The sequence below is a fragment of the Botryllus schlosseri genome, chromosome 10 (assembly GCF_051294905.1).
Source record: "Botryllus schlosseri isolate E-star chromosome 10, Bs_hap1, whole genome shotgun sequence".
Lineage (NCBI taxonomy): Eukaryota > Metazoa > Chordata > Ascidiacea > Stolidobranchia > Styelidae > Botryllus > Botryllus schlosseri.
In genome coordinates this window covers 827609-850160 of record NC_137245.1, presented here as the reverse complement: position 1 = coordinate 850160, position 22552 = coordinate 827609, and the positions used below count along the sequence as shown (strand labels likewise).

The window sequence follows — 22552 nt, the reverse complement described above, 5'->3', positions numbered from 1 at the left end:
ATAACGAAATTGCTGCCCTAATGATTGAGTGTCAACCTTGAGACTTGGCACAGCGTTCGATACTAAAATCAAGACATACCGTGCAAAAGCTCATGACGGATCTAGGTAAGGAGCATCGTTAAAATCAATGGAGACCAATACCGGCTTTGCGTAAAATATGTTTGCGATAAATGACGAGTCAGCTCTCACTCGACTTAGGAAACGAAATTACCACTAACACAGTTCATTGACAAACTTGAAACTTGGTACAGCGTTCGATACTAACATTAAGACTTACCGTACCAAATGACATGACCGATCTCGGTATGGAACATCGTCAAAATCAATGGATACCAATACCGACTTTTGAGTAAAATCTGTTTGCGATACATGACGGATCAGCACACACTCAATTTCAGAAACGGAATTACTACCCTAAACTTCAAGTAGAAACCCTGAAACTTGGGACAGTGTTACATACCACCATCACGACGTGACATACCAAGTTTCAAGAATTATCATGGTGTGAAACACCATCAAAATCGACCTATACCAGCAAAGGTCGACTAAACGCATATGACGGTAACCGAGTTCAGATATAGATGCGATCGTTACATCACACCTTAAGGGCGACCAGGCTATGTTGCCCCAGCTGCTCGGCCATTTTACGAATATGAGAGAGTAAATCACTGTTTCTTTATTGTGCGCGGCTTTGAGAGAATAGACAGTGAAAGCTTGTTATGAGCGCTACCGGGGCATGCCCCGGCTAGGCATTCGCAAAGCGAAATCACGGAAGAGAATTCGATTTTCGCAGAGACTTCGCTATATATGGGCATTTACAAGCGAAAGGACAAGAAGAATACGATTTTCGCTGTGATTTCGGTATATATAGATTGCTGTGCGTCTATAAATGGATAAGAATTGTTATTGGACAGAATTTTAGGTGGGGCAATGCCCCAGTTGCCCTATAGGACGAGCCGCCACTGTATGCGTCGTGATGAATACGAGACATTCAACCCTAAATGCGGACGCTAGAATTTGGCTCCTCAGAACTAAATCGCGATTCTGGTTTCTGTGGAGGCCGCGTACCTTTTGAGCCAAAACGGGCGCAGCAGTGTGACATATAATATTTGGATTATATTTTATGACTACTTTATTTTCCATGTAACCTGCGTATAACGGTTTCGCATTGGTGTTCTCGCTTCTGTGAAGAATTACTTTTTGATTCAATTTTCCCGAATTTTTGACCTCAGTATGCACATTTTTCCTTCCTGGAATTGGGTGTCAATGCCAGCGACTTGGTACTTGATGGTGACTAGAGTGAAACCATAACGTCGCTGTGTGGTGTTTATAATGTGGTCTATGAACTGAACATACTCGACATTTGCTGTTTTGATAGGTTAATTGATGGAAATATTTATTCCTATTGGGTAGATATGTTTTGCTGGATAAATGCAAGTATTTTTTCATTTCCTCAACATTGCTTCGCGGGCCGGATGTGTGACACGCCTGACGTAGAGGGACTGAGCTCATTTCGCACCGACTGTCCACATGGTATACCTAGGTACTCGTGACTTACCTTATGTGACAGGCACTGAACAGATGGTATTCCTAGTACGATCACGATGATATTGGAGAGTAATCACGATTACATTTATTTTGCTCCCTTTAACTCGTGCCTTCAACAACGCACACGTATTCGAAGACAATATAGTTAGGGTCACATTCAAAACAAACAGTGTTTTAAACAAAGGTCTTTAAAAAATTGTGTTTTTAAGTAGTAAAATATGCCCTAATTGTGTAAATACTTCCCAAAAACGTGTTATGTGAGCCTACTGACGATAACGACCCGATATAGCCGACGTATATCGATATGGGAAAGTTGGAGCCCTCAAAATAGTCGGTTCAACAGCCCAATAGTGTAGATATTTCGTCAAAGGAGTTATATTTACCCTATATTTTCAATTGTCAATGCCAATCCACTGTGACTTCACAATTGATTATTTATGACGTCATGGCTTTGGAAAAAATAACAATAAAAACCTGTTTTAAACAAGGGCCTTGTTTGTTTTAAATGGATTTTTGTTTCAAATGCAACCCTAAATATAATGTTTGGAATCTATCGTATACGAAAGAAAAATTATTTGCAAATTGTCAACATATGAATTACGCTACTTTATCGCTCACGAACTGTGACGCGTCGCGTCATGTTTTTTGTAACGAGTATAATAATATTTACAAATCTTCAGAAGGGTAAAGTGCATATGTACGAATACTTGCCTAGAATCCAATTTGAACAGAATGGTGCTGTCCTTCTCGTTGAACGAGATAGCGGTACCTGTTTGTGACAACCAACGCGATACGGCGAATGTTTACTCACTCATACTCGCCCGTGAAATGTATGCATATTAGACTATACATAGCACATAGAACAGACATCACGACGCAATTGATGAACAGAGTTTGTATTTGTGATAATGACCATTCAGTTTCGCAAACACCCAAGTAACTTGATACACCGCACTTTTACATGTTCAGTTCATCTCATACGCAGTCCTTGTAAAGTTGAGACGTTACAAGTCACCCGTTTATATATGCAAAAACAATCGATTGGGATTACTTGGAAATGCTGTAATCGTCGTAATTGTGGTGATTCGTATACTCTTTTGTATTCAAGCCATCGTGCATCATGTAATCACTGCCTTTCTAATCCTTAGTTTCCAATCCCTCTGTTACTTAAATCGCTACTGTTACTGTTCTATTTGACGCCGAGATTTTAGTTAGTAGAAGCCAACGAAACAAAAGTCTTCTGTTTACTGGTACGACAATTACAACAAAAATCACGATTACTCCATCTATGTCTGAACGTGACTTTTCTAATAGCTCTACAATGGGCTGCCGGGTGAGATACGAACTAACTATGTTGCGTAGTGAAAAAAGAAAATGCACTGATAAATGATGCGAACCTGTTCCAGAAATAGCTAGCAAGTTGAACAGTAACGTCCGTTAAAACAACTGCGCGATTTCGAAACGAAGTTTACAAAATTAAAGTCATTTAGAATTGGTACAAGTATAGCAAGCTTACAGTTCGGGTCGGTAATGACTACGGATAGGCAAAATCGAATGAAATCTGATATAGAATCAAATTTCAACATCACCGTAGGATTGTCATCAAATCACACTTTTAAAAATATATACTTGCATACGCAGGGCTGTTCAAAAATAACTTTTTTTCCCGGATTCCAACCATTCACTGATTAAATTGTCAGGTTACCCTAAGAAACGCTGCACACCAAATTTGGTTCAATTCTGACAAGTGTAGGACTCCGCAGATTCAATTAAAATTTTTAATTTATTAGGGAAGATTGAAAAAAATTCAAATTTTTTTGCCAACCCCATCAAATCGTTGAGCTGTCTTCAAAGACGATGTAAAACAAATTTGACTCAATTCCGACCAGTAGAAGCGGAGTTAAGTGAGTTTTTCGATGATAATTCTCGGATTATCCTTGATAGGTGGACGTGCGCAGCTTAGAGGGAACATTGCTCGGGAGCGGTATAGATTTTGAAGTCACTTCGTCTCTGTAGTTTTCAAGCTAAATCACAACTTATAAACTCACGTTGTTGAAAGGCTGCTGTTTAAAAATAGATTTCGACGTAGTTGCATAAGTTTTACGATTCAAATCGTCATGTCCGCGGCTACCATCACGTAACACTACTGTTCGATTCGAGAATCCGTTGGTTATCCGTGCGTTTACTTTTAGTGGAATTGCAGGGATTGAATCTATACGCATATTTGAACAGTATTAGTAACTACTCTGACCTTCGATCCGAGCGTGATTTCAACAAACAATATCTCTTAGAATTATGTTTCATTTTCGCTGAATCGATGAAATGCGTAAAGCACACGGCTCACTGTTGAAATTAAGTTAGCCAAACCCAGGTATGTGTTGTACATTGATTTCAAAGGTTTCGCGCAGCTACAGTATTTACGTTTATCACAATCGTCACTGAAATAAACGTTTTGCTAACAACTGTATGCAGCGTTCATTCACAATTAGGTGAATGTATGCGTGATTGTGAATTTGTAGCGGAGATGAACATTTGACTGAAAATAGATCGGACTATAGATCCGGACTATGTTTTTTCTTGGATTTGGATCGGACCGGATTGTGATTTGTTTCAAAAATGTTGGATCTGGTTGGACTTGGATTTTTTGCATGCCAAGATCCGGACTGGGCAATTTGACCGTGTCATCCGCATGTCGTCATTTCACGGCTGTATAATTTCGCATCCGTTTTTCAGCTCTGCAATTTATAATTTAAATTACTTGAAAACTATGAAGTATTTACGAGTTACATTATTTTATTCATATTCCTAACCACCTAATGCATGAAATAAGCAAAATTCTTTTCGAAGATGCAGTTGACTTTTAAATTGATAGAAAATCAAGTCATAAACGAGATAAGTCCGGAAAAAAGTGAAACAGTCTTTACTTATAGTTAATTTTCTCAAAATGTGTAACATAGATATAAGCTACTTTGATTCCACCGCAACGATATATAGGCTACATGTTGTGATGATAGTGGACTTTAGGTATAGACACACATCGTGCTAGTTTTGATTAGCTGTCTTCGTGCTCTAACACATGATGAAGATATTGTGCAGTGAAGTTTTAGAGTATGGGCAATGGGCATACTAAAAATAATTGGGGAATCACACATATTGTGTCATTCAGATCCGGGGTTCTATTAAACAGAGTTCAATTATCCTCGGAAACGTGTTATTCTGTTGTTGTTGTTGTTGTTGTTGTTGTTTTTGTTGTTGTTATTGTTCTTCGGCCATAGAATTGGATTGGAAATATATTTTGTATATGGATGGAGTTGTGCTGTGGATTTGAAAATATTTTTGGATCAGGATGGATTCGGACTGAATCGGACTGAATTGGAGATCATAACATAACATAGTTGGGTTATATTTTTCATCTGAACAAGTCACACACCATGTACAATGCGATGTCATGAACAGATAGACTGGACTGGACAGACAAGACTGGACTTGGATTAGAAAATATCACAGTCTGCCCAGATTTGTGGCAATATCCACTGCAATGTATTGCTTGTTTTAAGCACGTATTGAAACGTTTATGCTAGATCGCACATCATCGTATTATCGTATGCGGCATACATCAACTTTTACACTAATTAACAAATATTTCAACTACATAGGGACCTCACATCAAAAAGATAACCACATCCAGCTTAATACAAGAGTACACCCTTGCCTATGCACATCGGACCCCGCCGCTCACGAAATCGCAGTGAACTGTATTGGTGTCATGAGGATAGTGATTTTCTTAGTTGATAGTTGATACACAAAATCCAGGGATCGACAGCACGCGGATAGTGGGACGCATGTAACTCAGCAGATCAATTTCTGCGGCGTGTAACTGACTTGATAGTTAGGAATAAAACGTGATAATGAACGTTTAAATGTGAACGAGATCACGTGAATACAGCTTCATGAGATCGTCCTGATCAATTTCAGTATATAACAGGGCCTTGTCGGTAGCAGCAGCGTGCCAATCTGCAAGTCTTCGGAGAACCCCAGACCTTCACTTATAGTCGCAAAACCGATGATGCACAACATTACTAATACATAAATATATAATACCATAGTGCACAAAATTAACTGTATATCAACAACAGTGTCAAAACAACAAAATCTTTCAAACATGATTTCACGCAAAACAAAAAGATGATATTAAATGTATGCTGCAAATCACCATGGCCACCGCTAGATGAGTCGGATGTGTATTGAATTCAACAAAATTTCTGACACATGCTTTGTGGACCCCTGGGGTTTGTGAGAACCTTGGTTGGGAACAACAATTACGCGTAGTGCAGGGGAAAATGAAACCGGGATTTGGGATTCCAACTGGGCAGGAATCTGGAAGATCGAAGACAATGTTGGATGCGGAATAACATTTTCCGAAATTGCAAGAACTGGACAGGATTAACTTTATCCCAATCTGAATACATTGAATCCAAACGTCCAGTAGCTGGCATATCAAAAGTACCTGGTTCTCGGATAATCTTTGGAAATGAATCCAAGTTGCACTTAGTTGCACAAGTTGCACTTAGCGACTATGCTAATTTCGTACGACGCTACTGACCTATTTTGACGCATACGTGGCGTCCCTCCTTGTTTTCTAGCACTGTCCTTATTGTCCACTCGGTCGAACTAGCCCTGAAACGACCAGTGACTGTTGTTATGCCGCAGATAAAGCGAAACACCGCATACAATGAAGAGACAACAAGCAATTAGTAGGATTTCTTTCGCGCGATTTCACGCCGATAGCAAATATCCGACTCGTTAGTAACGTCACTCTCTTATGCGCTTGTGATTATGGCATAGCTCTCACTTCATGTCGTCGCTAAGGCCCGTAAACGTATCAAAGTCCATCACAGCCTACATCCTGTGTCTGCTCTAAAAGTGTTATTTGTACTTCATGCTTTTTTCACCAGAATCACGCGGAACTACCTGGTTTCGTGCAGGGCATGCCGGCATGGTGTGGTATGAAATGGAATGGGAATTTTCCATAGGCTACTTCATACCAGAGTTGGATCAATTACAATATTTTAATTAAATTACAATTATAATTACAATTACTACTTTGCATGTTTCAATTACATTACACTTACAATTACTCAATGCTAAAATATCAAATTACAATTACAATTACAATTACTGTTAAATATGTAATAATTAACAATGTTAATTATAATTAGAATTACTTTTAAACAGGTAATTGATTCAGTAAAGAGGTGTTCTTTGACAACCGTAGCGACGTAATTAGCAACAATCTCAAGCTACTCATGGTTCATTCCCGATATGTAGAGTACCCTTTAATTAAAAAACTCGAACGTATTCGAACTATTCTTAATCATGAGTTTTGAAAACTACAAGCACAGAAAAATGTTTCAAGCGACTGTTAAGAACCAAAGGTTTGAGCGACTAACAGCGAATAGGCTACAGGACAGTCAATGAAATATAATCAAACGATTATGCTACTCAGAGCTGAGTCAGGATAATGAAATGTAATTGGTAAGGCGTCAGCGATAAGGATGATACCGATAAGGTGCGTAAAATTAAAATAAATGCAAAAGGAGAGAACCTCCTGATGACTAAGAGTTACAATATTTTGGTTCGCATTTACGTTTTCACTTGCTCGGAAACTGTTGGATTATGCATTTGATGAACATTAGAGTGCGAAAAGTTTCTGGCCCCAGTAAATTTTGCCAAGATTGGGATAACATCTCTACAAATGCGTGGTCAAGTTTGATGAAGCCTTGGTTGGAAACTTGATTTTTTTTTGCTATTGTGGCGACGAGCGTGACTGATTTATCTAGTTATAACGCAGCACACATAGAACACCGATGTAAACAGGCTAATTATTATATGGTGACTTCTTACGAAGGCCTTAAGGCCCCTCGTCGTCATCCTGGTTCGTACCGGATTTTCACTGGTGCGACATGATTGATTAAATGATTATTTCATGTTGTGATTGTCAGGTTTCCATGAAAATGTAATTAGGATTGTAATTGAGCAAAATGTTGATCAAATTACAATTACAATTACAATTACACAAAATAGAAATGCTTTAATTACAATTACAATTACAATTACATGAAAAAATGTAATTAATTACTTTCAGCTCAATTACAAATTACGATTGATCCAACTCTGCTTCATACCCGCCCAATCGTTCCATACAATTCTTGACAATTTTCTATACCATATAGCAACCTTCGTCCATACCATATTTGATACTTTTTCCATACTTTTGCAACTTGCCCAACCTTTTGCCCCCTGGTTGATTTACGCGCTTTCGAAGGCCCCTCTCCTCGGTTTACGCGCTTTTTTCCAACAATTTGTGCGGTTTACGCGCTTTTTATTAACTATTGCCATTTTCTGAATAACTGTGTAAATCCTTGTATCCATAAAGAATATGGTACAGTACCGTAAAAAGGGGTCAATCATAAATCTGATTTGTTTAGTTACCATTTTTCGAAGAACTGTGAAAATCCATGTACCCATGTAGAATATGGTACCGCAAACAGTCGTCGATCATCAAATTTCTACGCGTGCTAAAAGAGCTGACTTTGATTTTATGAGGGGCACCCTCCTATATTTGTGGGATTTTTGGTCATCATTTTGCGAATTACCGTAAAAGTACATGTAAGTCTACCCATGTAGAATATCGTACCGTAAACAGTGGCCGATCATTAAATTTCTGCACGCGTTGTACGAGCTTACTTCGATTTATGAGGGGAGCCTCCTACATTTACGCAATTAATAGTTGTCATATTGCGAATAACCATGGGAATCCATGCACCAATGTGGAATATGTTGTCGTAAAGAGGGTTCGATGACCAAATGTTTGCACCGATTAGAAGTGCATACTTTGATTTGCGTATCGTACTCAATTCATTTTGGAATTAGACGAAAATATTCTAAAGTCTCTTGAAGGCGACCCGGTTCAATAACATAATTTTTTACCCCTATTTCGCATGCTGCGCAGTGCGCATACATTACGGATGGTCTGAACCTCTGAAAGGTTCTGGTTCGTGTGAACGCGAACCTTTTTGAAAGGTTCTGTGTGAACGCGAACGGGAACCTTCTTAAAAGGTTCTGTATGAACGCGAATAGGGTTCTGGTTAATATCAGGCTGATTTAAACCAGTGTGATATAGACCAGGTTTTTTCCTTTGATTTTTGATTTTAATTTCACCGTTCTGATTTAATTGATTTTTTGGTTTTTATTTTTATCTTGAAAATAGGCGTGAATATAGTATCTTTTTGGACAACCAATGTATCTTGTACACAAACCGGACATATTTTTTTCGCCACCGGTACCGTTATAGCTCAGCGAATCGGGGTCAAGGCGGGAAAAGTGCGCACGCAGTAGGAGCAGGAGGTGATCTGATCACTGATCGCGATCAGCCAATTCCTGTGCTTTGCTCATTGCTGCGGATTCGCTGTGTTCGTGGTGCTGTTGTTTGGTGTTCATAAGGCGATGGCGGGAGGACGAAAACGAAACTCAATCTGGAGTCGATATCGGGAGATTCCCGCATCTCTGATGCCAAAGAGACGCAAAAAAGCCGTTTGCATTTATTGCAGTGTTGATATGATGGGTCAAGTAGCTAGAATGAAAAAAACATACGCAGGTAAGATACTATGTTTATGAGTGAAACCAATTCATGTAATTGGTTGAATACTGCATGGTAATACGTTGACATGGTATGGGCAGATTACATATTTGCATATCTAAAAACCCTTGTGTGATATGATACCGGTAATAATATGCCGCACGTCAACCGAAAGAGACATACTTTCTTATCCACAAAACATGACTATGAACAATTAGTGTTTCCCGCGAACATATCAGAGCTTGTGGCGTTGATAATTAGTTAGGGTTAGGGACGGGTATCATCATGCAATTGGGGTTGGGGCTAGGGTAAAAGATTTGTCATATTGATCTTGTAGGCGAGGTTAATAACTGCTCGTACTATACCGTAGCCATGAATCAATGATAGCATGGGGAACCCTGGTTTGTGATGGTCATGTTGTGGATAAGAAAGTATACGATATAGTCCTTATCTGGGTTCCCTTGACCTCATTTCGTCATGTTGTCTGATTGACTAAGTAGTGACTATGGTATCATACTAGCAAATTAGATTGCTTGATGAAAACCGATTATAAAGGGCCGACAGATATTTAATTGCATGCAAAATGTTATGTTAATTTTATCGTTGAAATCGATAATGACAAATCAGTATTCAGAATGAAATGACAGGTGGGTATGTGAAAAAGGCGGTGGAATTCTCAACATGTATATCCTACAGCAGGGTTGTAACCAAGTCACAAGGCTCCGAGTCACAAGTCAATTTCACTTTCATAGATTTGACTCGAGTCAAGTCGAGTCATTTTCAACACACCACCGAGTCAAGTCCGAGTCCAAGTCATCGATCAGAGAGTCGAGTCCGAGTCATGGTATTATGACTCGAGTCCGAGTTCAAGTCAATGTGTGGACTGCTCAGTTTCCAGCTAAAATCTTGCTAAACTTACTTTTTATAACTCTGTCGGGTGATATTCAATGGTTCGCACTTCTAATATAAGTAGTTTTCCTGACTTTTAGCAGTTTCTGATCGCATTTTCAAGTACTAGTACCAGTAGACGCAATCACAATAGGGAGGTTACTTCAATATTCTTCGACATTACGATGAAATATCGGTCTTGGCCGTCTGTGTGTCGAGTCATATGACTTGGTTCGAGTCATGCGTAATGACTCGAGTCCAAGTCGAGTCATTTCCGTATTTTGACAAAATGACTCGAGTCAAGTCGAGTCGTCAGAAAATCGTGACTCGAGTCGAGTCATTACAACCCTGTCCTACAGTCATGTTGTAATATGGTGGAGTCACATCGACACCTGAGTATCATGTGATAGCTGAAGATCGTTGCCTAAAATATAGATGTCATCAGTATCAAGATACTTCTATTTAAATGTGGTACTCGAGTTGATTTGATTTACTTGTTCCACTTATAGAATTAGTTACGCTTGTATTGTCTACCACTTCAACGATCCATTGCTGGGTAATTTCCTGCCAAATGACCAAATTTATTTTCAGATGAGCACCGAGGTTAATGGATGGCTGTAAAATTTGACACATTGATTTTTCTGTCATAATCATGAAAAAATCAAGTGGTTACCTAGCGAGACAATATGATATTCCTTCTCCAAAACATTGAAGCATGTCATAAATGTTCAAACAGCTATTCAAGTAAGTAATTCAAGTAATTCATACATTTCTGTGACATTTGCATGAAGTCGTCTTTTTTGTTGAAAGGTTGTGTTTTTTCAAGAAGCGTCGAAACCGCACTTGAATATGGCGAGTGCATGTACTGTCCGAACAATCATCAGTGACAAGCAATTTTGGGAAGATACTAAAGCGATATATGGTCTACTCAAGCCGTATTATGTCGTTACGGGTTAGTTCATTAAAATATTTATATTTCGGTAATTGAAAGAAAATGTAATGTGACAACTGTTCGACACTGACAATCATAACTTCATTCTTACTATATTGCCAATAATTTGCATTCCTTGATGATATGATACCACCCAAAACTATAATACATGACCAATTAGAAGTAGCCTACATATTGGTTCTCAACAACAAGGAGTGTAGTTCTTTTAATTCCACAGCGTTTAACTCAGAGTTACTGAATTGTAAATCTTGCATTTTTGCAGCCATATCAGAATTGGACAATACTTCCGCTGGGCTAATCCTATCAGGCTGGATGTGGCTCAAGCTTGAGTTAAAAAGACGACCGCTCTTAATGCTGATGAGAAGAGCCTGGTCCTATCAAAGATGCAGCGAGGAACAGAAAACTATGTCCGAGGACCATCATCTACTTGCCTGGGTTCTAGATCCCCGAGTTAGAGGCTGTGGCCTGAACAACACTGGCGAAAGGCTTGTTCGTGATCTGGCCAAGAAATTATTTTCAAAGATAGAACCAAACTGCACTGATGGGTCTGCTTTCAACCTCATTAAACACTGGTTCGACTATGACCATGAAGAGGGTGAGTCTACCTGCGTACACCTAACACTGCACGTCTCTGATATTAACCTGATTGTATTTAGGAATTTCTGATGCAGAATCCAGTATCTGGATGCCGTAACTTACATCAAGACCGGCATTATTCTAGATGGATTTAGCTGATGATTCTCCAGAACTTTCAAAACTCGCCAGGACTGTTTTTTCGTACGTTCCACATGCTGCGTCCTGCGAGAGACTTTGGTCATGTGCGGCAGCAACTGCAACCAAGAGTCGTTATCGCCTAACACAAACAAATCTTGAAGTTATGCTTCATGAAGAAAGATCACTTCATGGATATTGACTCTGGTACTGGCAAAGCAGATAAGGCGACGAGAAAGATCAACGCCTTGCTGGCAGAGACCACTCAAGACACCATCAGCTATGCTCATGATGAAGATGCTACTGAAGATGCTGATGTTACGGATGCTTCTGATTTGACGCAACATGTCGGCTTGGTATTAGAACAGATATCGTGCGATTCTAGCCACCAACATTTCTCTGCTGGGCTGAACATTTTTCAGTACGTGGATGAAGATTCAGAGCCTCGAATTATTCAGTTGATGAGATTTGCGGCTGTACATTGATTTACATGATTTTCAATGGGCTAGGGCTCATTGTTGTTGTTGTTTCAGTTGTTATAAGTAAAATAAAATAATAAAAACCGAAAAAACCATGGTTTTTATTATCGGATCGAATTAATCGATCCGAATCAGAGGCAAATTGATATTTACCGGAACCCTAAACGCGAACGTGAACCTCATGAAGTCACGTGACGTCATATTGCTAATTCCAGCCCTACATCTCAGTGAAGTTACAGCGTATAAATTAATGTACACGATACCTAGCGACGACTCGAGCCACATAATGCCACAATGCTGAAGTATTTATTGGCGTTTTAAACTTCGCTAAATGTATCAACTGGGCAATCAATAATCCCATAAAATCAATATCTTCCGTCGCTTTGTCAACAATTTCGACGAGGACTTGCAAGGGACAGTAAGCTTCCGCCACAACGGTCTGCGCCAGATCGGACAACGTATTCGCCGTCTGAGTATTGCCACGTTGATATTGTGCAGAGTGTAAAACAGATTTCTATACTTGCTACCGGTATTACCATATTAACAAGCTATACAGCAGTAGTCAACACCCCACTCGCACGGATTTGGTTTTTATGATACAATAAACATATGAAGTCAAGATTGAACCCGTACGCCTGCTAAATTTACATTAGACAACGATGTCAATCCCATTGATTGGTTGAATAAGCATGATTTGCCGACTACCCACGTGTAGTGTATTTCGCTCTTGTTGTGTCATTTCTAGTCACTAAACCACCACTTGAGATATCATCCTTTTGAACAAATTATTCCAGACCAGAAAATATATACTCAAATGTCCAAAATTTCGTTTTTTTTTAAATTATTTCGGGATTTCACGTCGTAGCTCAACTGAACTTCAGGTATGTTAGGAGACATAACTACCGCGTGCGCACTCAAAATATCAATGCTATTTCTCCATCGCACTAGCGGTGAGGTCGAATGCTATATTTGCATCTGGTTACATTTGTCCCGGTCTCCCCTACCGAAATTTCATCAACGTGAATTATAGTAGCGATACTATTGACCAGTGAGGAAGCGATGAAATCATTTTATTCGGTCGTAACGCAACAAACGAATATGTATAGCATAATGACATGCTTGCGGAGTGGAGTTGTCATCCATCCGCAACATTGTGACAAAGTGCAATGAAATTTGTATTGTGCTCGAAAAATACTAAATTATCTGTTGTGATGTAGAACTGGCTTTGTATATTTTTGAAGACGTATAAAAGGAACATATTTCAACTTTCCACCTCATCCACACTGTCATCACGAGTCATGTTCAAATCTTCGACTCGTAGCATATTACTCGATTAATAATTGAGTCACAAGAGTATAGTCGATTTTGTCAGCACTATTCACGAACAAGTTTTCTGTTTTTTCCCGACTCGCTCTTCTATATATGTGATATATATCCCTATCCTAGCCTATGAGAGATGTCTATTGCACTCCGAACATCGGAATATACTTTATGTCATTTCCCCGAGTATATTTCAAGTTTCCCCTCATATATCGCGGATAATATAAACATGGTTAGACAATAAGCTTGATCCAGTCCCTTCAAACAATCCAAATAACTTGATTTTAGTATGTTTTCATCGTGCCCATCCCCATGGGGGCCAAGTGTATGGTGCGGTCGTACTCCGCAGCCAAGGTGGAATCCAAGTGTATGGTGGGGTCGTAGTCGGCGGCCGCCAAGGTGAGGTCCAAGGGTATGGTGCGGTCGTAGTCGGCGGCCGCCAAGGTGAGGTCCAAGGGTATGGTGCGGTCGTAGTCGGCGGCCGCCAAGGTGAGGTCCAACGGTATGGTGCGGTCGTAGTCGGCGGCCGCCAAGGTGAGGTCCAAGGGTATGGTGCGGTCGTAGTCGACGGCCAAGTTGAGGTCCAAGGGTATGTTCCGATCTTAGTCCTCGGCCTCGATGATGTACCGACACATCCGCAGCCACATTGTCTCTGAAAATATAATATGTATCGATTAGAGTCCGACACTTATCTGATTTTGAGGCGGTAAAGCTGAAGCCGATCAGTTGCTACTTTCCAGATAGCCTCGATCTAGTCGGCCGTTATTTAATATATATGGCATATAGCTCACGGAAAATTTCCAAAACTTCAGAATATCTGTTTAAACATCTTTACATCAATTGCATAGAAATCAAATAAACTAGAAAGACTATATGTATGTATATATTGTATGCACGTGTAAGCGGAGGTGGCCACGGGCCAGGAACGAAGCACTTCCACGTTTTCCGAGTGCTAAAGTATGTTTTGCGTACTTCAACGAATTACTCAATTGGTTATTGATATACATTCCACTGCTTGCTGCAAACAGATTTTAGTTATAGGCAAAAATGCATAGGATACTTACGTTTTTAGCTAATTAGAATTCGCTACTTCTACTTGTGTTTGAGTAGGAATTTACGTTTTTACTTCTACTTGAATGGCTACGATGACTACTTTTACCACCGCCACGCAAGCCGCGAAACTACCAATCGAGGTTTACGGGTTCGACATTGGATAATAGCATCATTTAAACAATTCTTGTTGATGACTCAAATCATAGTGGGAAGCAATGTTCCCTCTAATTTTTGCCGAGTCTGCGCACACTCACCCACTCACTGCGCAGACCCTTGGAAAACAGCATGTAACGACTAAAAAAAGGTCATCTCTTCGGATTTCTTGTGCGCAACTTATATTTTGTGAGCGCAGAGACCGTGTTAGCACTGCGCATTTGCGCACGTGCGCAGCTTAGAGGGAACATTGGAGGGAAGGAGCGTATCATTTCAGCACTCAAACAAATCATGTCTCACTACTAGTCTAGTCGACTCGATGCAATTAAATTAATAGTCGATTCATATTCCAGTACTAGAATGCTAATTATGAGTAGTTATGAGTAATTAAAAATATTGAGCTCAATACAGAGGGTATATTTTTCTACCCGTATGTAAACTCTAAGGAAGTATAGTTTCCCGTCGTGTTTGATAATTCTTCTCAAGGAAAGCCAGCAATATCTCGTTCTACATTTGCATCTTGACCGCGGGTTGGAGTTGCAAGACCTGTGTTCCGACCTGAAATAGGATCGCCCGGTTACGACTTCATTGCGTAACAACTGATATAACTGGTTTCAACCATGTTATTAGTGTGGTGATTGTTCAAGACACTTGGTTGATTTCTGATCGTCTCCGTTTACGCCTTCCTCGAAAGGACACTACAATCAGCGGCCCACTTACAGGTTTACCTATGGTCCGCTGGCCAACTTTGAATTTTGTCAGAAGACTACTGAAAAAACAGCATCTTTGCGCTGGACTCCACAGAGCATATTTGCGAATGCGAGACTATGGTTACTGAAACCAGGACGGTATCTTCGCGACTCGTATTGAGGCAGATAAGTATCGGTGGCATTCTTCTTATTGAAAAAGCTCTTAGTCCCACAATGGTCAGGCTACTCGAAATACTCGACCTTTACCGCTAGACTCGAATCTGTACTAAGGAAACTCCACTAGGATTCGAGTACCGGAATCGTTGTGGCTTGCCTTAGTTACAAATGTGAAGTAGTAACAGAGGTGGTCAAAGTAGTCAAGAAAGCTACTCAAGTAGAAGTAGAAATAGCGGCGCAAAAATATACTCATGTACGAGTAGAAGTAGTACTTCCAAAAACATCCTAAACTACTTGAAGTAGAATTGGTAGGTTTTAAAAACACTCAAGTAAGTAAGTAGTTGTGTAAACGGTCATAATACGTTCGCATGGACTGTCAAAGGTTGTAAATTGAGCTATGCAGGGAGCTTGATTCATATTGATGCAACCCAGGAGGTATCAATTTTCGACCCCAGCATAAGCACTGCATTCATACGCATCATGGGATGCAAATGATAATATTGATATGGAAATACAATACTAATCCTTTGTTAAGTTGATCCCCCCGTTTTAGAAAATGACATATCATAGCGCCCTCGTCCATATTATAAGGATCGTTAACGTCGAAAAGCAATACGGAGAAGTTGTACCGGATACGGTGTTACCAATTTGCGCGACTAAAATACGTTTAAAAAGTTCGGCGGATGGTAAAAATGCCATCCACCCTAATTTTCTGTTGGGAAAATAGAGGCAATACCACACTTGCTTTTAAACTTCCACATATATGTTCTTTTAGGAAAAAAACTGAAACTAACTAGATCTCAATCAATGATACTGTGAATTAAAGTATAAATATAAATAGTACTTACGAAAAGCTTAAAAGGATTTCATAAATTTTATCCAGAAAGCATCAACAGGCATCTATACTAAAACTGGCCTAACACTCAAAAAAGTTAGTGCTCACTTTTCCAGAAGCATGCCATGTATGCGACAATGCGATGTGAGCGGAACCACGCAATCTGATTCCTAAATTATATTCACCGATACTTTCGTAAAAACGTATTTGTCACTCCACATCTACTTTGCGCGAAGTGGAACAAAAATTGTGGGCTTTACACGACTTTTATGAAAATTACATGTTGGTCCTCCAGGAAAACAGCCTCGAATCTCTAATTGGAGGATTAAACTACTTCTACTCGACAAACTGAAAAGAGCGAAAAGTAAATGAGTATATCACAAATATTACGAAGTAGCGGCAAACTAGATTTACTTGAGTAAGTGCCGCAAGTAGTGAAAAACTACTTGAATACTTGAAAGACATATTTCGTTACAGCACACACTGAGTAGTATGCAGTGGTCGGATTCATCCGGTTTCCTTCGAGTATGTTGATCCTTCTCGAGGAATTTTGAATGGCCTGCTAACATGACTGGTCCTCTGTCATTAACTGTTTGCAACAGATCCGGATGAAAAGTTTATTTCAGCGATAGAATTGGCTGACAGAAAAATTTGTGTCCAACCACTGGTAGTATGACATTTGATGAGGCATGCTACTGCATTTTTCCCAACGCTCCGAATCAATATAAATTTCTGAGATGTAGTTCAAATAATGCAATTATAACATTTTTGATACCGTGGAATCTTTTGCAAAACGTAAAATATCAATCAGTTTGTTCAAAACTGGTGTAAATGATATAACCGGCAGGTAGAAATAGTGCTATAAATACGAAATACAGTGTTATGAATATACATGATAGCACGATATTTATAGTGAATACTTATTCAAGTAATGTGATTCTCGGGCTTGTTTTTGCTCAGCCAATGTCGTCAATGCTATTTAGTGTTAGAAAGAGCCTACGGCAAGCAATATTTAATATCAAAGAAACGGCGCTGCTTTGTCATCAGAAGTAACATTGTTGAAAACTCATGTTCACAACGATATGTTGATCGTAATCACAACAGCAGACGCATGGCAGTTTGCAGCGCTATTGTTGTTATTAATTTCTTATTAGTATCTTGTTTTTCAGTGCAGTAGACTTAGAGGCGTTGGTGGCGAGATAGCGCAGTGGTATAATCCCCAGCTGCAACACCAATGGGTCGCGGGTTTGAGTCCGACCGAGATCGACTCCAGAATTCCTACCCAAGTGTTGGACGTTGATCTAGGCTCATCCTCGCCATATCATCCGTGTGAGCAGTGTCTAATAAAAGCCTAGAAGTGGGCCGTGTTACAAATCGGCAGCGACGGAATGAAAAATGATGAAAATTTGTCTGGTGTATATGACCATAGTAGTCGACAAACACCATATATACTACACGCAATAACAACAACTTAGAGGTGTGGAATTTTGACTGGGATAATGAGTTGCATAAGAAAACGGAACGTAACGATAGCGTAACGTTGGCTGTAAGTTGCTATGCAAATTGTGTAGGATACTATAGGCCTACCTGCAATACGATCCTTTTATCCACAAAGGACTGTGAAGTGTGAACGGTAGTCCGTAGTAGTATGCCTTCGTGGCATAATTGTAACACGTCCTCGTCGGGCAGTATCTGTTCGGTCCCGGGCAGGTGTTCTTCGGCGCCCTGTTTAAAATATCCTCAAAGTTGTCTGCGCTCAGCGACGCATTATAATAGACTTGTGAAAAGCACCAAACTTATTAGTTGACGGCCAACTAAGAACTGATTTTTCAGTAGTTCTTGTTCTAGTTGCGGGTTTTGATATATTGAGTAGTTCCAGTTATGTAGGCCCTATTGAAAAGATAGTTGCCGAACAACCTGAAAACACGTATCTCCGTTTAGCGTGAATCGCCATACCTGCGGTTTACAATGGTATTGCAGCCATTGCTAGATCGGAGTCATTACTATGCCAACCTTGGGTGGGATTTCGGACTGGAAATCACGTAATTTTGAAATGCCGATTCTATCTGCAATACCTCTTCAGACCGAGATATACACGGTGTTTTCGTATAACTTTGAGATTGTTACGTTATCGGTGAGGCGGAACAAAACCCTGAATCAAATCAATAGTCTCCCGTTCTCAAATCAAAAATCCTGCTATTTTGAAAATCCAGCATTTTGGAAAAGTCTGTATTATAGTTCCTAGTATTAGCCTACTTACAGTGAGTACGCGGGGCAAATATATGATTGGGGTTTACGATTTGGTCTACCATGACCAAATGAGCTTCCACCCGCGCTCAGAAGAGTAACCCAGCTTGTATCCAACGGCGGCCCATATCTGCCATCCGCTTCCCCTGTAGGTTTCTCTTGAATTACAGACGATTCAGAGTGTATAGCTTGGATCTCATCCATTTGGCCGGTGCTGTAGTGAAACAACACCAAACATATCGTTGCAATCAAATATCTCACGCCCATCTTGCGTCTAGCTGGTTGACTAACTTACAACGCGTAATCCGGCATATTTATAGTCATACCTTCTCGGGCGTTCGCGATTTCAAAAAAATGGCCTACTTGAAAAAGGCGGCATTTCGTCTTGCAACTCAATGTTGTTCTGTTTGACCTTTTTGGGTTTTTCGAATATTCTAAAATAAAACAAATATTTATTGTGATGCTGATACTGTCACGTACTGTTATACAGTGCCATACCGTTCAGGACTCAGTACGCTAATGACAAAAAACTATGTCCCGAGGGAGAATAAAAATAACTGCAAAGTCGATTTCGGGCATTCTGGTGCGGCCGAAAATTCGAACCCCTGCTGATGAGTTCTTCCTATAGTCAGCGATGCGATAATTTAACGCGTTGCGCATCAGATATGTAACGTGATACGCACTATATTGTTTCCTTTTCAACCGTTATTATTAAGCTGATAAAAACATAGAAGAAAGGGATGAGAAAAAGTAATCATATTCTTCGAAACTCAAAATGTAATGTGAGGAAATGTGACAATGCATAATAAACGAAGCCCGCAGTACCTATATTCATTGACGATACGGGGATCTTAAGCCAGAAACTCATGAGACATATATCCAAGAGATTCCGGGAAACGTTCGATTCCTAAGATCGTTTTATTGGGCACTGTGCAGTGCATATTCTTCGGAAAACCATGAATGCACCACAGAACAAAATTACACTTGAACTCGAATATCACGGCAAAAAGGTCAACCCAACGAGATGTAGACGCGGAAACCGGTTTATCGGGACCAACCATCTCGGAAAAAATGACTTTTTCCCAGTAAATTCTCTAGCGATCAGAGTTAGGTAAATGAATTCCACTTTTTAAGTACTCTTTTTCGGAACGTAAATATGGGAGTGGCGAATTTTTTTTCGAGATTGATAGGGGGCGATGAGTCGGAAAAGGTTGGGAACCACTGCTCTATATTAAATAGCTATGGATAGATTTACATGTAAACCTATGCCTTGAACGTGTGCGATATGAATGCGCAATGTGCATGCAATCTCTTACATATGGCCTATTCAGGCTTATACGCGGAGGCGGTCAAAACTGTCAGCGTTGGGACACACGTAGAAGAAGGAATAACGTCGTCGATTTCTACTCGAGTACAATAAGTAGCATATTTCAAACGAAAAGAAACCAAATATAAGGCAAACCTAGTTCTGCCTGAAAAACTGAAAATAGGTCGCATGCATTCGAGATTGCAATATGAATCTTCGTGACAATCGCAAAGCGACTATTGTCACTAAAAACACATTTCAAATGCTGTATGTATATTCATGACCATTAATAGATAAGCTATTCGGCACGGTTTGGAAAAATTAGGCTTCCTTCATGAAAGTGATAATCCTATGCGAAAAGTACATGCTACTTTCTAAATGAAAATTCAAACTTTCAAGTAGTTTTGCCTCAAACTGTTGAAGTAGAATGAATGTAGTATAAAATCGTCACCACTTCAGTAAGTAATGATTACACTGGTAACACACATATTTTTAGGCAGACTGAGTAAGAGTGGTTTTCGGGGTTCTGAAGGACACTGATTCCGAATATGACCTTGGTTTTTTCAAGTTCGCTCTTGTTGTGGAGATAACCGATGGGGCTATTTTGACCTAAATTTCCCATTTTCGCGGTAATATGACTGGATATAAAATCGGCTCAGTCGTGCTATAAAGTTTAGAAATTCAATCTACTTGTTATTAACAAACAGAAGACTCTTTTGAATCAAAATACAGCAGCAGCACTATATTTAGGGGTAATAGATTTATCATAGTTACAGACTTTCACGGATATCATGTCAACAAATAAACTCCAGTCATGTATATAAGTATTTACCAAGATAACCAAATAACGTGGCATTAATTCAATCAGTTTTACGTCAACCACCTATTGTAAATTTGAAATAATCAGCTGGAATATAATACTATTGATATATTTTTAATCGCAATTGGATTTTTGTACGATTTTCGCCTGTAAGTTATTTAGTACAGTTTCTCGAAAAGTTCCGGCAATGGTTTGACATAACATGTTCAATTGTTCATCTTATCTGCCCTGATATTTTTTTGTTCTGATGTCTTGGTAGAACCTCTTCCCTGGCTCATCAACAAGATGATCAGGAAATATACCAAGATGACTGAACAGGAAGTGAAATTTTACGCTCATGTTTGTGCTCAAGTTTTCGGTGTGCAGATACGAATTTTCGCACCAACTGTTTGCAGTTGGGGGCTTTGTGATCATCTAAAATGTTTTATTTACTACATCTTAAGAGAAATTACATGCTGTAAACTCCTTCGCCTTCCTAATGTGAAATTATACACCTCTTTAATCTTGTTCAAACAACCAATTGATACAGGAGAATATGTATTTCTGTTGTGATAAAGTACGATTTTTAGGCTCGACAAACTGCTTTTTTGACAAACAAATATTTCGCATCATGTCATGTTAATATTGATAGAATGACTGAGAATGACATGAGGGTTCTTCATAGTCAATTAGCTATTTATGCACAGTATAAAATTAGAAAAAATACGATTATTTTCCTACCAAGTGAAATATTCAAGGGCAAATACAGTAATTTTGGGCTTTCTTAGGAGTATAAATATCTTCTGACAAAGAGTCAATCTGACAAAACTAATGTGATATTCGTAATCAGCAACCTCAAAAACCCCAGAAACGGCTCTCAGGTGTTCTGCCTAAAAAAAAATCATTTTGTTGACCAGTGTTATACTTGAATCTTCTAAATCTCTCAGTCGATGATTTGGCACTGATCCGCTGTTCAATTTCCACTCGGTCGTGACATTCCATTGTGCCCGTGCTAATGTATGTTTTATCGTACAATAAAAGCAAATATAGCAACGTAAAATCAGTCCTCCTAAGTGATGATACACCATGTCTCAAAGCATGTTTTAATGTTTGTTTTGATTGGGAAACCATCAGTAGAGATAAGCATTAAATAGTTAGGAACATGTTGATAACGTCTTACAACCCGTCAAATATATGCTGATATAAATCGTCTGGGATATATAGACTATAGAGAATCACCCCGCACTCGCAAAATATAGAAATCTGCATAATTAGATATGATAATCGAAACTGATAACCCAAAATGTTATGCAAAAACCTGTAGATTATAATCAGATTGATGGTGCATGTTCCTTGTAAATGACACAGACCATAACCAAACATATACATTAGGTTACGCGAAAATTTAAAAAATTTCAAACATGATCAGTAGTAGAGACAGAGGCATAAAGCATCAATCAGCCTGCAAGTGGCTCATAGGTAAGTCGTTAAGAAGTTGCGCAAAGCGTGGCGGGCAATCACGAAAGAAGGATCCTGATTGATTTGAGTCTGTAATGAAAGTCTTCCCATTGACTGATTTTGGGTTCAAGACCTGATGATTTTTAGCTGTATTCCGTTGGTTTTCATACCTTTCTGCTCCACCTACAGTGACGCTACATTTTACGGCGTAACTGTCGGTGCATTATAATAAATGTTGCAAACCCATCATGTAAAATACTTTCTCGCTGCAGAATGTGTGTTACAGAGACACCATAGG

General features: G+C 39.4%; 3 protein-coding genes across 4 annotated transcripts in view; 1 reads left to right on the top strand and 2 right to left on the bottom strand.

Moving 5' to 3' along the window:
- Window positions 1-22552, bottom strand: part of LOC145448239 (intelectin-1a-like) — a 152323-nt gene that overhangs the window by 99836 nt on the left and 29935 nt on the right. The window lies entirely within an intron of this gene.
- On the top strand, window positions 10756-12369 carry LOC145447799 (uncharacterized). The gene is made up of 2 exons (XM_080326073.1): window positions 10756-11027; window positions 11290-12369. The coding sequence occupies exons 1-2, from the start codon at window positions 10925-10927 to the stop codon at window positions 11691-11693; spliced, it is 507 nt and encodes a 168-aa protein (XP_080182199.1). The 5' UTR covers window positions 10756-10924; the 3' UTR covers window positions 11694-12369.
- LOC145447615 (uncharacterized) lies at window positions 13706-18999 on the bottom strand. Of its 2 annotated transcripts, XM_080325854.1 has the most exons (5): window positions 18705-18999; window positions 18032-18169; window positions 15172-15301; window positions 14072-14189; window positions 13706-13954 (listed from the first exon to the last, which is right to left on the bottom strand). In XM_080325854.1, the coding sequence occupies exons 1-5, from the start codon at window positions 18956-18958 to the stop codon at window positions 13833-13835; spliced, it is 762 nt and encodes a 253-aa protein (XP_080181980.1). In that variant the 5' UTR covers window positions 18959-18999; the 3' UTR covers window positions 13706-13832. The 2 variants fall into 2 exon arrangements, with proteins under 2 accessions (XP_080181980.1, XP_080181979.1); XM_080325853.1 differs by having other exon boundaries at window positions 13706-14189.

What these genes read in the sequence shown, in the direction of transcription:
- LOC145447799 (XM_080326073.1), top strand. Translation starts at nt 10,925, where the DNA reads ATGGCGAGTGCATGTACTGTCCGAACAATCATCAGTGACAAGCAATTT. An exon ending in GCCGTATTATGTCGTTACGG is followed by an intron (nt 11,028 to 11,289) that starts GTTAGTTCATTA and finishes GCATTTTTGCAG; the next exon opens with CCATATCAGAATTGGACAAT.
- LOC145447615 (XM_080325853.1), bottom strand. Translation starts at nt 18,958, where the DNA reads ATGGGCGTGAGATATTTGATTGCAACGATATGTTTGGTGTTGTTTCAC. An exon ending in ATTTGCCCCGCGTACTCACT is followed by an intron (nt 18,170 to 18,704) that starts GTAAGTAGGCTA and finishes TATTTTAAACAG; the next exon opens with GGCGCCGAAGAACACCTGCC. An exon ending in TCCTTAGAGTTTACATACGG is followed by an intron (nt 14,190 to 15,171) that starts GTAGAAAAATAT and finishes TTATATTTTCAG; the next exon opens with AGACAATGTGGCTGCGGATG.